The 17,215-nt window shown below is 48.3% G+C and overlaps 1 protein-coding gene across 3 annotated transcripts; it reads left to right on the forward strand.

Moving 5' to 3' along the window:
- Positions 1-2,538: 2,538 nt before the first annotated feature.
- On the forward strand, positions 2,539-14,965 carry PFDN4 (prefoldin subunit 4). Of its 3 annotated transcripts, none has more exons than XM_070801917.1 (4): positions 2,539-2,712; positions 11,937-12,044; positions 12,856-12,996; positions 14,576-14,965. In XM_070801917.1, exons 1-4 carry the CDS (start codon positions 2,689-2,691, stop codon positions 14,705-14,707), a joined length of 405 nt encoding a protein of 134 aa, XP_070658018.1. In that variant the 5' UTR covers positions 2,539-2,688; the 3' UTR covers positions 14,708-14,965. The 3 variants fall into 3 exon arrangements, with proteins under 3 accessions (XP_070658018.1, XP_070658019.1, XP_019828317.2); XM_070801918.1 differs by lacking the exon at positions 2,539-2,712 and adding an exon at positions 3,790-3,810; XM_019972758.2 differs by lacking the exon at positions 2,539-2,712 and adding an exon at positions 6,337-6,849.
- Positions 14,966-17,215: the final 2,250 nt, after the last annotated feature.

Below are 17,215 nucleotides of genomic sequence, written 5' to 3' on the forward strand. Positions count from 1 at the left end.
GTCTTGGGGGCGCAGCCCTCAGGAGGGCGGAGCCTCCGTGGAAGGGCTAGGCGCTCCTGTAAGGGACACCAGCGCGCTCCGCCCCCTTCCTCCCTGGGGGGGCACGGTGGAGGTGCTGGCTGTGAACCCGGAGGGCGGCCCTCAGCTGAGAACGCTGGTGTCCTGCTCTCAGACTTCCAGACTCCAGAGTGGTGAGACAGCTTCCTGTTGTTTATAAGCCGCCCTGTCTGGTGCGTTTTATTACAGAGGCCTGAACACAGGAAGAGGGTGACTCTGAGCTGCTGATCTAGCCCAGGCATTCCCTTCCTCCGTAAGAGACTGCCCCCCGCAAGTAATGCTTCCCATTCTAAATGCTGTTCACTCACTCAGTTGTGTCCCATTTTTTTCGACCCCATGGACTGCAGCATTCCAGGCCTCCCTGTCCATCACCATCTCCCCAAGCTTGCTCAAACTCATGTCCATTGAGTCAGTGGTGCCATCCAACCATCTCATCCTCTGTCGTCCCCTTCTTCTTCTGCCTTCAGTCTTTCCCACCATCACAGTCTTCTCCAATGAGTCAGTTCTTTGGATCAGGTGGCCAAAGTATTGGAGCTTTAGCATTAATCCTTCCAATGAATATTCAGAGTTGATTTCCTTTAAGATTGACTGGTTTGGTCTCCTTGCAGTGCAAGGGACTCTCAAGAGTCTTCTCTAGCATCACAGTTCAAAAGCATCAATTCTTTGGCGCTCAGTCTTCTTTATGGTCCAACTCACATATCCGTATATGACTACTGGAAAAACCATAGCTTTGACTATATGGACCTTTGTTGGCAAAGTGATGTCTCTGCTTTTTAATACGCTGTTTAGCTTTGTCATAGCTTTTCTTCCAAGGAGCAGGCATCTTAATTTCATGGCTGCAGTCACTGTCCGCAATGATTTTGAAGCCCAAGAAAATGAAGTCAGTTTCCATCTTCTCCTCACTTTCAATGGCCACCTCCAGAGAGCCCCTTCTGACCATCGTTCCTGCTCGTCTCTGTCTCAGCCCTGCACTTGTTCCGCCCTTCTGCACCATCTGTGATGACTTTGCTTTCTTTTTTGAGGTGGACCATTTTTAAAGTCTTTATTGAATTTGTTACAATATTGCTTCTGTTTTATGTTTTGGTTTGAGGCATGTGGGATTTTAGCTGCCCGACCAGGGATCAAACCCCAAACCTCTCGCATCGGAAGGCAAAGTCTTAACCACTGGACCACCAGAGGAGTCCTGATACTGCACTTGTATCTTTTATCTCCCCCTCCACTGTTTCTGGAGCACCTTTAAATGTTGCTAATGAACTTTGACATGAATGAGTGTCGTTGATGGAGAGTCCAATACAGGACAGATCCTGTGAAGAGATTTAACACTGAAAAAACAAAAACTTCATTCAACAAATATATGCTGAGTGCGTATGAGCTGTGCACGGGGTGGACCCAGTGCAAAGAGTTTGGATCTGGAGCTGGGACCGCGACAGAGGGGCAGGGCATGTGGGGCTGAGTGCTGCGGTGGGGAAGCAGGGCTGCTGTAGGGCATCCTCGTCCCCTTCTCCCCCTGGATGAGGGCATGGCAGCCTGCTCCAGTGTTCTTGCCTGGAGAATTTCGCCGACAGAGGAGCCTGGCGGCTACAGTCCATGGGGTTGCAAAGAGCTGGACACAACTGAAGCAACTTAGCCCAAATCCCCATTTCCCAAAGAGGAAACTGGGGCTATGAGAAATGACACTCGTCCAGAGCAATTCTCAAACTTGTCCCTGAGATTTTTTCAGGGGGTCTCCAGAGGGCCTCCTTTTTCTAACTTCATATCTATGTGAGATCAGGTTTTCTTCATCTGTGTCAATTAAACAACATATTGCTAGGAAGTGAGTAAAGAGGCAGGTGTGAGAACCTAAGCTTTCATTGCCAACTGTTAAAGAGATTTGCAAGAATGTATAACTATGACAGTCTTCTCAAGATTTTTTTTTCTCTTGGAAACTATGTTTCTTTTAAAGTGTTGCTTATGATAAATATGGAAGGGATCTTTTATTATTTTAAATTAACAAGTACATTCAAAAATTCTGTTTTAATTTCTAATGTGATAAGTATCGATGAATATGGAACAGAAGTTCTCCGGGGTCGTCAACGACTTTTGAGAGTGTAAAGACCCCAACATCCTCCCCCCCAAAAGGGACAGTGAAGACTCAAGAGGCACACGTGTGCGCGTATACAGTAAGCGCAGAATGAATGAAGCCCGGCAGGGCAGGCCCCTTCCCGCGCGTCGCCCCGCGCTCGTCAGGGAGGCGGCCCCGCGGCTCTGCGCGTCCGGGAGGCCGGTCTCCCGGACCCGCGCCCGCCGCCCCCTGCTGCCCGCCGCCCCCTGCTGCCCGCCGCCCCCTGCTGCCCGCCGCCCCCTGCTGCCCGCCGCCCCCTGCTGCCCGCCGCCCCCTGCTGCCCGCCGCCCGCGGTTTCTGTCGGCCCACAGGCGTGCCTGCCCCTTTAATTGGCGCGTACCAAGTCCTTCCCGGCTGCAGGTCCCCCCGAGCCCGGGCGCGAGGAGCCGCCGGCCGGAGGCCCGCGCGGGGGGATGTGGAGCCGGCGCTGCGTCCGCCGCGGGTCCGGGCCGAGGGCGAGCGAGGGCGGGCGCGGGGCCGCGGGTCCGCTCGGCCGCCCTCCCCGCCTCGCGCCGTAGCGCAGTCCCAAGATGGCGGCCACCATGAAGAAGGCGGTGAGAGGGCTCGGCGGGCGGCGCGGGCCGGGGGCGGCCGGGGGCGGCGGCCGGGGGCCTCGGCGGGCGGGCGGCCGGGGGCCCGGGGCCGGGGGAGGTCGGGGCGCCGGGGATCGGCGGGCGGGCGGCCGGGGCCGGGGGCCGGGGGAGGTCGGGGCGCCGGGGATCGGCGGGCGGGCGGCCGGGGCCGGGGCCGGGGGACAAGCAGGGGCTCGGCGGGCGCCGGGGCCGGGGGTCGGAGTGGAGGGCCGGCGCAGGCAGCCGGGTTGGGGGCTCGGCGGCCGGGGCGGCTCCCTGCGCCGCGGGGTCCCCAGGCCCGGCCGCCCGCCCTGGAGGACCAGGGTCCGCCCGACGGCGCCGAGGGCCCTGGAGAGGCCGGGGCCCCGCCTCGGGCTGTGGCCGGCGGGGCCGACTGCGGCCGGCGTGCAGCCAACCCTTGCGGCTTCACGCGGGGCCGCCGTCGTCCGCCGTCGCCCGGGGAGCCGAGGCCCAGGGCCGGTCGGCGCGCAGGGCCGGAGCCCGCAGCCCTGGCGCCCGTCCTCGCCCCGCAGGCCGGGCCGCCCGCGTGTCCCCTCTGCTCCCTCCAGTCTAGCCGGGGACGGACGGAGAAACAGAGCCGTCGGCGGCTTCCCGGTGACTCAGCTAATAAGCAGAACCCGAGTGCACGCCCAGGTTTAATTTAGTCTTTCCCCAAAGCCCACCTTTTATCCCACTAAGCAAACAAAGCGCCTGTTCAGGGCTTATCGCTCGGTCAGTCTACCGATGCTTGATACCGCATAGAAAGAAACGAACACGGAGAGGGGCAAGGCAGTGAGAGCATCTGATGCGCTGAGGCGGTACTGTGCGCCGGTCTAAGCACATTCCACACGCTTTTTTAATCTCCTACTCCTTTTAGGGTCATGCTGCGTTTGTTTTTATTTTCCAAGTGAAGAACCTGAACCACAGACGCAAAGTTAGGGTTGAAATAAGTAAAGATGGAAGTTCTGCCTCCAGAGTCTCTGTGTTTAACTTCCATGGTGTCTGATGAGAGTCCGCTGCTGAAGGCATTGGCTCCGTAGGTTTTGTCTGCTTGCTTCAGTCCACTTCTGAGACCGCATGGTAATGTGCTTCGATTGCTTTCGGCTCCACACCGCCTCACACCTTTAGCCACCTGCTCTTGGTGTAGGGTGACCAGTCTCTTCAGGGTTGCCCGAGACGGAGGGGTTGCTGAATCTGGGACAGCTCCAGGCAAACCAAGACGAGTCACTCGCTCTACTGGTCTGTCATCCACAAATTCTTGTTGGGCTCCAGAGTAGAGTTTAGGGCTTGGTGATTGAGAAGCTGAGCGAGATTCATCTGGCCTGTTTCCTGTTTATATTGAGCTCTCTGTCACTTATGACCTTTAACTCCACGGAAGATGGTAGTTGCAGTTCACCCTCTTTTGACAGATGTAGAAACTGAAGCACAAAAAATAAGCAAACATCGAGGAAATGGTCAAAGGATGATTTGAGCCCTGGGCTTGATCGCAGAAGTTCTGATGAACAGCATTTTCCTTTCATTCATTTAACAGACTTTTTGAGTGTGGTCAGTGGCCTGGTTTCTGTTTTAGGTGACGGAGATAAGACTGATTAGCAGTAATGAAGTTCCTTTTTTCAGTTGGCCCTGGGGGGTTTCGTTGCTGAGCGGGCTTTTCTCTAGTTGCAGAGAACAGGGGCTGCTCTCTGTTGCAGCGCGTGGGCTTCTCATTGCCGTGGCTTCTTTCTTGTTGTGGAACACGTGCTCTAGAATGTTGGGCTTCAGTAGTCGCGCCCTGTGGTCTCAGTGGTTTTGGCTCCTGGGCTCCAGAGCACAGGCTCAGAAGTTGTGGCAAACGGGCTTAGTTGCTTCGAGGCATGTGGGATCTTCCTAGACCAGGGATCGAGCCTGTGTCTCCTGCATTGGCAGGCCGATTCTTTACCAATGAGCCACCTGGGAAGGCCTAGTAATGAAGTTTTTATCTCCTTTTCCCCGTAGCTTTGTAGAACTGACACCCTTGGGGAGAAGCAGGTGTTAATCAGCAGTTACACAGAAAGCTGTTAAATTTGCAACTCTGAGCAGAACTATGAAAGAAAGGGGCTTGTGAAGTGACGGCTGGAATAGGTGTGTCTTGAGGTCAGAGAAGGCTTTCCTGAGAAGATGTGGTCTGTCGGATTCTGTGAGGAGGGCAAGAGGAGGTTGGGAGTGCCTCCTGCAGAGGCCTGGGTGCATTCAGTGAAAGGATGGCCAGGAGGGAGGGCATTGGGCGGGAGCAGGCTGAGCCGTGATGGCAGAGGGCTCTTGGAGGGGAAGGTGGCAGCCCACACACAGGCTCTTCGTCTCAGGAAGGCTCTCACAGGCGCAGCATCTTCCTGTAGGTGTTTCTGGCACCGTGGACAGTTTCTAAGAGGCTAGCGACATGTGCGTCTTCCTCTCTGCTGACTCTCGGAGAAGACAGATGCGTGCCACGTGGGTGAGAGCAAAATATCGTAGGACGGCCCTCGGAGTTTAAGAAGAGCTCTTTGCAGTCTGGAGTGCTTTACACTGAGTATTTGTAACATCCACTGGGTCATGACTTTTTATGGTGAGAAGTTAAGATGAGATGACGATTCGGTCTTAACATCTCCGAAGTTCTCCTTTCTCAGACCTGGTTCTTGCCCTGGGTGGGGGCTACAGTCTGATTTTTGTTTATACATCCTGAGGACAAATGTCTCCTCCTCAGAGAAGCCACCTTTGACATTTCAAAGAAGCCCTCCAACACTTCCACCCCTTAAACTGTTTTGCTTTCACCATCACACGTATCACTGTCTAGCAAAAATCTTGCTTTTTACCTAGTTCCTCTAGTACAATGTAAGCTTGCCAGTACTCACAACGGGGGACTCACATTACCCTGTTGCTAAGTCATGTTCGTCTCTTTGAGACCCCATGGACTGTAGCCCACCAGGCTCCTCTGCCCATGGGATTTCCCAGGCAAGAATACCGGAGTGGATTGCCATTTCCTACTCCAGGGGATCTTCCTGACCCAGGGATGGAACCCAGGTCTGCTTTGGCAGGTGGATTCTTTACCACTGAGGCTCCAGGGAAACCCTCCTTGCTCTTAGGAAATGCTGAATTAATTAATGACTGTTCATATGAAAGATGGAAAAAAAAAAATTTTGTATTCTAAAAACTGGATAGATAACCTTTAATAAACAAAAATTAAAGCAGATTAAAATTAGCCAGAGTTTCCCTCTAGGACTTCTGGAACCCTAGGGGCCGAGCTGTGAGTTCAGCCTGCTGGTGATAGGTCCCAGACTCAGTGCGAGCATGACTGAGGATGGGTCCCTTCTTCCCGGGATCCCAGGAGAGGCTGATGCTCCTGGCAAGGGTGCAAGGGGATTTTAATTTTCACCTGAAATCTTGAGCAGTCACATTTCTCTTAGGCCCAGCAGGATTTCCTTCTAGATCTGGGTCTGTTTTTTGTAATGATTTTTGGCAAACATTGTTCAGAAAATAAAGCACTTAGCTGTCACTTATGGACAGGTGACTCCATCCCCAGGCCTTCTGCTAGGTGCTCATTATTAGCACTTCTGGAAGGTGGGCATTTTACAGATGACAAAGCTGAGGTGGCTTCAGAGAACTGAAAAGGGCGCCCATGGTTTGTGTCTGTTGGTTTTGCATCCACTCTTGCTCTTTCTGCCACTCTGTGCTGCCTCCAATACTAGGAAAGTCTCCTTCCTCCTTGAGTTATTTTGGCTTTGTGAACGGTAGTAACTACATCTGGCTTTTCTCCTAACCTTTCAGGGCATGAGTCCTTTTAAGAACGGATGAAAGCCACGAAGACCCTTCCACAAGAATGCACACATAACATACCGCATGTCATACACGGTGCCGGGGAGTACATGGGCCTCTCGCAGTCTGCACTCCCAGTTTAGAATTACTCCCTCCCTGCCAAAACGGGGCCTCCAGCAGCAGAGGAGTATTCTGGATCAGTGAGATGAAAACAGAAGCTGCAGTCAGGGAAGCTGCTGACTTGTCTCTTTCCACCGTGGGTCAGGCAGCAGGTGCTGGCCTCACAGCCGGGCTTCAGCCCTTAACCCCATGGAGAAAGCCACCGTTACAGAAGTGAACGCTCGGGTCCAGTGTGCTGGGGGCTGCTGTTCGGTGAGGCTACAGCAGGAACCACCTGCTTTGGGAAGACAGAAGGCAGGTGGCCAGACTCTGAAGCTTTTCAGAAAGCCCTCGTCAGTGAGTCTGAGCGAACCTGCTTCAGATGCAGCCTCAGAAAGTGTGTTAAGCCTCAGCTGTGTTCCAGGTGAACCCTGTGCGGGGTTTCCCGGGGATTAGCCTGTGAAAGCCTTCCCGTGACAGGTGATCTGTAAATACATGTTCAGGCTTTTAAAGATTCAGTATTTAAATTCAGCAGGAGCGGAGAGTCTAGAATTCTCTGTTCCCTGTTGGCTTAGAGAGTTAAAACTTGTTTGTTTGTTTTTAATTTAAATTTATTTATTTTTAATTGGAAGATAATTGCTTTACAATATTGTGATGGTTTCTGCGATTCATCAACATGAATCACCCACAGGTACACACATGTCTCCTCCTGCTTGAAACCTCCTTCCCCCCTCCCATCCCATCCCACCCCTCTAGGTTGTCACAGAGCCCCGGGTGTGAGCTCCCTGCGTCACACAGCAAATTCCCTCTGGCTGTCTAATTGTATACACGGTAGGGAGTTGAGACTTCTTCTGCGGGGAGATGACTTGAATGCCAACATATCTGTGTATGGACTTCGTTTTAGCTTCTATATTGTATAGCTCAGTGTTTCCCAACCTCCGTATTCATAAAAGTTATGCACCAGGTTGAACATTCAAAGCTATATGTATATCCCATTGTAAAGGACTTTTTTCCAAGATATCTACTTGGTCTCTGAAGAGGCTGATGCGTGTTTACTGGGCGATGGGAGCCTGGGTCAGGGGAGGGCTGAGTTCTAGGAGTCGGCGTGTCTGTCCTGACCGCTAAGCTCCCTACTGCTTGAGACAACAGGTTGCCTCTCAAATGAAAGAAATAAAAGTCACTGGTCATAAGAGACCAGGTGAAAAGACAGGGTGTGGCGTGCTTATTGTGAACTATCACTGTTCCTGGAAACAGAGCCCCAGTGGTCCTCGTTGAAGCCAAGTCTCTTTCCTCCTTTAAGGTGTAGCCATGTGCCTGGTTCCTGTCTGTTAAGTGAGGGGAACTCTAAGCACTAAAAACCTGTTATTTAACAGATTGTTTAAAAATATGTGGTCCCTCATTAATCACCTGACTATCCTCCAATATAAAATAAAATTAAAACTTTTTATTTAATAAAATTAAAAAAGAGAGACAAGTGAAAAGGGGAAGGAAGCAAAACCAAACATGTTCCCTTTGAAGCTCTAAAGCCACGGACTTCCTGCTCCTTCTAGATGCGTGTGATGCATGTTTAAAACACGCACTTATACACACACTTCTGCCTTTAATTTCTGAGTGCTCGCGGGTCTCTCCGGCTCTGGAGCCAGACTGCTGGGGTCAACACCGAGCCCTGCCGCTTGCTCACTGTGTGGCTTTGGGCAGATTCCTGGACCTCTCTGCGCCACGCTTTCTGTAGAATGGTGGTGCTAATGATCCTGTTACTAAGGCCGACTGGAGGATCGGCAGTGCTAATCAAGTACTTAGAAAGCCCTTGGTACACAGTGAGTGCTCAGGACATGTTGCTGTTCAGTCACTCAGTCCTGTCTGACTCTGCCACCCCATGGACTCACCAGGCTCCTCTATCCATGGGATTTCCCAGGCAAGAAGAATGCCATTTCCTTCTCCAGTAAACGTTAGCTGTTACTAATATGATTTCATACTTTGTCATGTAAGCTGTTTAATTTTATTTACCGATTTAACCACATGAATCACATCTGTTCAGTTCAGTCGCTCAGTTGTGACTCTTTGCAACCCCATGGACTGCAGCATGCCAGGCCTCCCTGTCCATCACCAACTCCTGGAGTTTACTCAGACTCATGTCCGTTGAGTCGGTGACACCATCCAACCATCTCATCCTCTGTCGTCCCCTTCTCCTCCCACCTTCAGTCTTTCCCAGCATCAGGGTCTTTTCCAGTGAGTCAGTTCTTTGCATCAGGTGGCCAAAGTATTGGAGTTTCAGCTTCAGCATCACTCCTTCCAATGAATATTAAGGGTTGATTTCCTTTAGGATTCACTGGTTGATTCTCCTTGCAGTCCAAGGGACTCTCAAGAGTCTTCTCCAACACCACAGTTCAAAAGCATCAATTCTTTGGCACTCAGCTTTCTTTATAGTCCAACTCTCAACCACTGGAAAAACCATAGCCTTGACTAGACGGACCTTTGTTGACAAAGTAATGTCTCTGCTTTTTAATTTGCTGTCTAGGTTGGTCATAACTTTCCTTCCAAGGAGTAAGCGTCTTTTAATTTCATGGCTGCAGTCACCATCTGCAGTGATTTTGGAGTTCAAAAAAATAAAGTCTGACACTGTTTCCCCATCTATTTCCCATGAAGTGATGGGACCAGCTGCCATGATCTTTGTTTTCTGAATGTTGAGCTTTAAGCCAACTTTTTCACTCTCCTCTTTCACTTTCATCAAGAGGCTTTTGAGTTCCTCTTCACTTCTGCCATAAGGGTGGTGTCATCTGCATATCTGAGGTTATTGATATTTCTCCCGGCAATCTTGATTCCAGCTTGTGCTTCTTCCAGCCCAGCATTTCTCATGATGTACTCTGCATATAAGTTAAATAAGCAGGGTGACAATATACAGCCTTGACGTATTCCTTTCCCTATTTGGAACCAGTCTGTTGTTCCATGTCCAGTTCTAACTGTTGCTTCCTGACCTGCATACAGATTTCTCAGGAAGCAGGTCAGGTGGTCTGGTATTCCCATCTCTTTCAGAATTTTCCAAAGTTTGTTGTGATCCACACAGTCAAAGGCTTTGGCATAGTCAGTAAAGCAGAAATAGATGTTTTTCTGGAACTCTCTTGCTTTTTCCATGATCCCACAGATGTTGGCAATTTGATCTGTGGTTCCTCTGCCTTTTCTAAAACATCTGGAAGTTCACGGTTCACATATTGCTGAAGCCTGGCTTGAAGAATTTTGAGCATTACTTTACTAGCGTGTGAGATGAGTGCAATTGTGTGGTAGTTTGTGCATTCTTTGGCATTGCCTTTCTTTAGGATTGGCCTGGAGAAGGAAATGGCACCCCACTCCAGTACTCTTGCCTGGAAAATCCCATGGACGGAGAAGCCTGGTAGGCTACAGTTGATGGGGTCACAAAAGTTGGACATGACTGAGTGACTTCACTTCACTTCTTTGAGATTGGAATGAAAACTGACCCTTTCCAGTCATGTGGCTGAGTTCTCCAAATTTGCTGCCATATTGAGTTCAGCACTTTCACAGCATAATCTTTTAGGATTTGAAATAACTCAACTGGAATTCTATCACCTCCACTAGCTTTGTTCGTAGTGATGCTTTCTAAGGCCCAGTTGACTTCTCATTCCAGGATTTCTGGCTATAGGTGAGTGATCACACCATGGTGATTATCTGGGTCGTGAAGATCTTTTTTGTGTAGTTCTTCTGTGTATTCTTGCCACCTCTTAATATCTTTTGCTTCTGTTAGGTCCATACCATTTCTGTTCTTTATTGAGCCCATCTTTGCATGAAATGTTCCCTTGGTATCTCTCATTTTTTGGAAAAGATCTCTAGTCTTTCCCATTCTGTTGTTTTCCTCTATTTCTTTTCATTGATCACTGAGGAAGGCTTTCTTACCTCTCCTTGCTGTACTTTGGAACTCGGCATTCAGTTTTTTTCATTTTACGGTGAATTACACCTTATTCACAGAGAAGGCAATGGCACCCCACTCCAGTACTCTTGCCTGGAAAATCCCAGGGACAGGGGAGCCTGGTGGGCTGCCGTCTATGGGGTCGCACAGAGTGGGACACGACTGAAGCGACTCAGCAGCAGCAGCAGCACCTTATTCACAGTGAAGCCACGTAAGTGCCACGCTGAAGCGAACGTAAACCTTCACTGTGCGGCTGCGGTCACTGAGATGCATTGTGGCCTCCTGCCAGTGCACCAGCTGGGTTAGAAATTGCGGGAGTGAGCGAGCTCAGCCTGGCACTCTGTGACAGCCTGGAGGCGGGGTGGGGAGGTGGGGGAGAGGTTCACGGGGAGGGACCCCTGCATACTTGGGGCTGATTCAAGTTGTACAGCAGAAAGCAGCACGACCATGTAAAGCAGTTGTTCAGCCACTAAAGCGTGTCCGACTCTGCCACCCCACGAACTGCAGCACGCCAGGCTTCCCTGTCCTTCAGCTATCTCCCAGAGTTTGCTCAGACTCTTGTCCATTGAGATTGTTGGAACCATCTCATCTTCTGTTGTCCCCTTCTCTTGCCCTCAATCTTTCCCAGCATCAGGGTCTTTTCTATTGAGTCAGCTCTTCGCATCAGGTGGCCAACGTAAAGCAAGTATCTTCCAATTAAAAATAAATTCTAAGAAATTATGGAAGTGGTCAAACTTCCGATAGCCTCAATAAGCTTGAGCAAGTTTTAGCTCTTAGAGAATAAACTAGTCTGAGGCATTTACCAAAATCAACTAGCACATCGCTTTTGCTCCCTGGATTATCTTGAAAGAATGTTCCAGCTTGAGAAATTCTGCTCCAGGTCAAAAGGTGACTAACTTGATCCAGGATTTATTCTCAATTGTTGTTTATATTTGAAATGTTTTTGCTGATTAGGCATTCCATAGCATATCAGGTGGAGAAGGCGATGGCACCCCACTCCAGTACTCTTGCCTGGAAAATCCCATGGATGGAGGAGCCTGGTGGGCTGTAGTCCATGGGGTCGCGAAGAGTCGGACACGACTGAGCAACTTTCCTTTCACTTTTCACTTTCATTCATTGGAGAAGGAAATGGCGACCCACTCCAGTGTTCTTGCCTGGAGAATCCCAGGGACGGGGGAGCCTGGTGGGCTGCCGTCTATGGGGTCGCACAGAGTTGGACACCACTGAAGCGACTCAGCAGCAGCAGCATGTCAGGAGAGGCTCTGGGTCTAATGAGGAATCTTCAGCTCGGTAGGGTCTGTGTCTGTGACAGTCTCTACCTCATGTGATCCTGGACTCTGAGGACAAGCAGTTTATCGAGGTGTTTCAGAGTTATGCTAAAAGCTAACCTCTAACCTCTCCATTCAGATTAATTCTACAAAACATTTCAATGTTTTCTCAGGCTGCAGAAGATGTCAATGTTACTTTTGAGGATCAACAAAAGATAAACAAATTTGCACGGAATACAAGTAGAATCACAGAGCTGAAGGAAGAAATAGAAGTAAAAAAGGTATTGAAACTGGATGTTATTTAAGAAACATGAAAGCTCTTCCCGCCGTGGATGTTCATAACTGAACTCAGTCATGTGTGACGGTAACGCTCTTGGGTTCCCCATTGTGCGTCATGTAATACACTCCAGTTAGTTTAAGCAGAAGATGTTAGTTGAGGGAGGTGGGTCTGGGCCGATTGTTGAGGGGCGTGCCCTCTGGCTGAGGGTCGAGGAGCAGCTCCCAGAGCCTCGGCGCAGAGGCCTGGGCCGGTGATGGGGCTGCTGCTTCACCGCTGACACCGAGCTGGCCGGTGCCCTCCTCGGGAAGGACTCTGCCCCGCAGTCCTTGGGACTCTGGGCCGCTGCCCACCCCTGGCCTGCATGTCAGAGCGCACTTCTCATGGCAGCTCGCCTGGACTGAAGGCCAGGTCAAGTGTCTTTGATTAGGGGAATTTATGTCATTATTTGCTTGCATCAAGCAGAGCTGAGAAAGGTGAGTTTGTGTTCGTGTTTTTATTCTGCTAGTGGAAGGCAGAATTCCCAAGGTGAGAAGCGAAGTAGGAGACCTTCCGAGCGGCCGTGGCTACCCCCACGGTGCACTCCGGGGCCGTGGAGCGGTCTGGGGCTGTCCAGAGGGCAGTGTGCCAGTGGGCTCCTGTGTGCTTCCGTGGGAAGTGCCGTCTAAAAAACGTGAGACCCTCTTATTTTAGTGTGATAATTCCTTTGTGAAAGGGTCTCTTAGAGCGTGGGTGTCCCAAATGACAAGTGGGTTTTACCCTCTATTCGAGAATTTTGAGTGCATTTTTCATTGCTGCTCACTTCTGATATACAGAAACAACTCCAGAATTTAGAAGATGCCTGTGAGGACATCATGCTTGCAGATGACGACTGCTTAATGATACCTTATCAGATTGGCGATGTTTTCATTAGTCATTCTCAAGAAGAAACACAAGAAATGTTAGAAGAAGCCAAGGTATGTTGAAATCTCTCCCTGGAGGGTGAAGTTTACCTCTTAAATTAGGGTTTTATGTCATTATAAAGAATGTGTAATTATAGGTGTAGGGAAAAGAAGGGATGCTAGCTAACATTTCATGGATCCTTCGATGTCCGAGGTCTTCTCTGAATGCTTGTAAACATGATTTTGTTTAATCTCAAGGATGACTCTGTGGCATATTTGTGGGAATCCCAGTTTAGAGTTGAAGAAGAACAGAGTCTTAGGTTATGGGACTCACCCAGAGTGACAAAGGGGATGATCCCTGAGCCCAGAAGCTGTGGCCTAAATTAATAGTTTTCAGAAAGTACAGAATATCGTAAAACAGAAAACGACGACCACTCGTAGCCCCACCACCCAGAGTTAATCGTCCGTGGCAGACAGTTTCATGTATTTCTTTCATGTTCTCTTCCTCTGGGTATTTTTGCGTCACATTTTGGCCAGTTCACATCCTAGTGGGAGTACTTTATTGTTCCACTCAGTGTTCATTTATCCAGCAGGTCTTCTCCAGGAGCCTGTTGGGGCCACATGTGCGTTAAAAGCATCACTTTTGACGGCCGTTCAGTGTCGTGTTAGAGGACTTTGATTCAGCTCACTGTCCTCTCCTTACAGTAATTTGTTTTCACTGTTTTTCTGTAGGAATATTGTGGTGAACATTCTTATTAAATCTTTGTTCACCTTTAGGAAGTTTCTTTAAGGAAACAATCAGAGAAGTGTAATTACTGGGTCAGAATATGGATTCATTGACAACATTTGGGCTTGTTAAAAATTCAGGTTATTGAGTCCAGCGCCAAGAATTCCTTATTCGTGAGGCCTGGAGGGGCGCCCCGGTGACCTGGGGGCCCCCGCTTTGAGAACCACTGGCTAGATTTCTAACATGTTAACATTGCTGATACTAGACATTCTTCTTTTATTCCAGATGTTAACGGGTATGTGTATTATTTGTGTGATTCCATTTTTTCTTTGTCATATTTAGGAAAAATCCTTTTGACCCTGGCCAGGAAGGGATTTCTGACATTGCATGCATTTTGTGTGGCAAAGCTTCTCTGTCATAAGTGAGACTCATTACGGCTCTTTCAGAGTCTGACTCCAGGGGCCTCATAGTTAGGAAACCTGCCAGATTTTGATAAGTTGTTACTCGTAATTATTGGTGGGAGTGTGAATCTTTATCACTTCCTCTAGTTCCATAGTTATTTTTGTGGGAAGTTGGAAGAGGCTGTGTCAGAAGGCAGGCCCGTGGTAAACTGTTTACCTAAAATGTTTATATATCATTCTTTCTTTATTGGGATATGATCATTTATTTTATCCTACTCTGTTCTTTTAAGTCAGCCGGAACTGAGAAAAGCCTGACTTATTCTATAATAAGCAAATACAGATCATGCCCACATTCAGACTTTTGGTTTAGATTTAATTATCAGTATTATTTAGCTGCCTGTCCAAGTTTAGGAAGTGTTTGACCTAAAATCCTTCCCAGATGTTACTTCATCCTTCATCCACAGATGCTCAGAAATCATCCAATTGAATAGAATCAATTTAAACTAATCTTTTTCTTTTTTGGCAGAAAAATTTGCAAGAAGAAATTGACACCTTAGAATCCAGAGTGGAATCAATTCAGCGGGTGTTAGCAGATTTGAAAGTTCAGTTATATGCAAAATTCGGGAGTAACATAAACCTTGAAGCTGATGAAAGTTAAACATTTTATAAAATTTTTTTTAATTTGTTTAATAAACTTGAATATTGTTTAAAATGATAATTTCCCTTCTTCAAATGAAATGGAAAGCAAAACTTTTTTTAAATTTTTCATTTATTTAACGGAAACTTGCCTATTTTCATGTCTTGCTTATTTATTTTATATTTTTAAAAGAAGACAGTATTCATCTATGTATTTTGCATAACAGTTATATCAACTGTAGGGGCTTCATGTCATGTTATTAAAATCAGTTAAGCAGTCTTTCATGTTTCTGTATTGTCATTTAGAATATTTGTGCCATTTTTACTCCCAAGAAGATTCTAACGGTTACGCGCGTCACGCTGTTCATCTGTGTCTATTTCAGTTGCCGCTTTGAGATGATGAAACCACTGCTTCCATCCCGTGTATGTCTGTCTCTTTTCACTCACTTCCCAGCTGACACTTTGTTGTGTACTAAAACGTATGTGTGCTTTATTTAAACATGTGCAGTATATATTACATCTCAGCATATATACTTCTTACATATATTGGTTTAAGAGTCCAGATGACGCAGAAACAAGTTGAGGCATGTGGAGCTTCATACATAGAGCAGAACAACCGAGATGAACCAATAGAGATGTTTAGGTTCTTTTTTTTTAAAATTACGTTTTAGGCCTTATTTATAATTAACTGCGGTTTATATTGATAATGATGTGGAAGTTAAGCAGCTATGTATTTAAAAATAAGGCTTTTTTCCTTAAAGAGTACATTTACTCCCTACTGCCCTCCCCCAGAAGATAACCCGTTTGGGATTTAGAAGACTTAATTATATTAACTTTCCAGCAGATGGCACTGATATACCAAAACGCCAATGGAGGCCTCATAATGCAAAAATGAGATGTCCAAGATTAACTGTCCAGTTTTAGAGGGAATGTCATTTTTTAATTCTCAAGGCTAAACACTGCATATGTATTTTTTTGTTAAATGTTCGGAAACAGTTCAGCCTTAAAGGTAGAGTGTGTGTGTGTGTGTGTGTGTGAGTCACTCGGTCACTCTTGGCAACCTCATGGATTGTAGCCTGCCGGGCTCCTCTGTCCATGGAATTCTCCAGGCAAGAATACTGGATGGGTAGCCATTCTCTTCTCCAGGGGATCTTCCTAACCTAGAGATTAAAGGTGGGTCTCCTGCACTGCAGGCAGATTCTTTCTTTCTTGTTTGAGCCATCAAAGAAGCCCAAAGGTAGAATATATAATTCTAAAGTTCTTCATGACCTAAAGGCATACTTTTAAGTTGCTGCAAGTTTTCTCAAATAGTATATTCAAATCCTAGAAAATGACTGTCACAAGGATATTTTTTCTTCTGTGCATTTGATTGCAAGTGTGAGACTCAGAAATGTACCAGGAAATAGATAACACCCTCAAATTAGAGTTTCCCTTGTGGCTCAGATGGTAAAGAATCTGCCTGCAGGGCAGGAGACCTGGGTCAATCCCCAGGTTGGGAAAATCCCCTAAAGAAAGAAATGGCAATGCACTCCAGTATTCTTGCCTGGGAAATCCCATGAACAGAGAAGCCTGGTGGGCTGCAGTCCATGCGGTCACAAGAGTCAGACACTGAGCAACCAACACTCTCTCTCTCAAATTAGAAAAGTTGGAGAAGCTTTGAGCCTGGTTCCAAAGCTGGACGGTAAACACAGGAGTGTAGTGTCCCCACGGGTGTCGGGGGAGGAGCAGCCACCCTCTTCACTGTAGGACCCAGGGCAGGGCTGCCTTCGTTTGACGAGAGGCGTAGCTGGCCCAGGACATCCCTGCGGTGACAGAGCGTGGACTGTCACTGACCTCACTCTCCCTTCAGAACCCAGCAGGTACCTACCATTGGCAGCCGGAATCCAGAGGTGGTCCATAGAAGGACGTCTGTTCCAGGGCTCAGGGGGAGATGGATGGATGGGTCGGGAGGGCCACTTGGAAGACCCAGCAGAGGCTGGCTGAAAGTGAACCGTTTAGAAGTTTTAACAGCAAAGGCTCAGCTGACTGATGTGCCAGAAACGGAATCGTGTAACCGGCCAGGATTGAGAATTTTGTCAGCGCATTAGCAAATAGGCCTAACACAAGAAAACAAAGATTTCATGGTGGGGAGGAAGAGGGATACATTATTGCTAACTTTCTACCTTGTCTTCAAAGTTTTCCTGTGAAGTAAATTTATAAAGGACATCAGAAATATTTGACTCCCATTTTAAGTTCATTTCTGAAGTGTCCCTCAGCCTTCTCTTATTTTTATTAGTAACCTCACTGGTCCGGGTGAAGGCTGTGGACAGAACGCACTGCATCTCACTCTGAGGCCTCGCTCCAGCATCGACCTGTTGATCTGAATCCTCACCACCAACCTTTTTTTTTTTTCAGTTGGAGTGTAATTGTGTTACAATGCTGTTAGTTTCTGCTTGCAACAAAGTGAGTCAGTTGTATGCAGGCGTGTATCCCCTTCCCTCCTGAGCCTCCCTCCCACAACTCCCCGGCCCCGCCCCACCACTGTCCAGAC

This window comes from Bos indicus, chromosome 13 (genome assembly GCF_029378745.1).
Source record: "Bos indicus isolate NIAB-ARS_2022 breed Sahiwal x Tharparkar chromosome 13, NIAB-ARS_B.indTharparkar_mat_pri_1.0, whole genome shotgun sequence".
NCBI classification, from domain to species: domain Eukaryota; kingdom Metazoa; phylum Chordata; class Mammalia; order Artiodactyla; family Bovidae; genus Bos; species Bos indicus.

Coding starts and splice junctions, on each gene's coding strand:
- PFDN4 (XM_019972758.2), top strand. CDS start 6,787: ATGGAGAAAGCCACCGTTACAGAAGTGAACGCTCGGGTCCAGTGTGCT. Junction 12,045..12,855: donor AAGAAATAGAAGTAAAAAAG/GTATTGAAACTG, acceptor TCTGATATACAG/AAACAACTCCAGAATTTAGA. Junction 12,997..14,575: donor AAATGTTAGAAGAAGCCAAG/GTATGTTGAAAT, acceptor CTTTTTTGGCAG/AAAAATTTGCAAGAAGAAAT.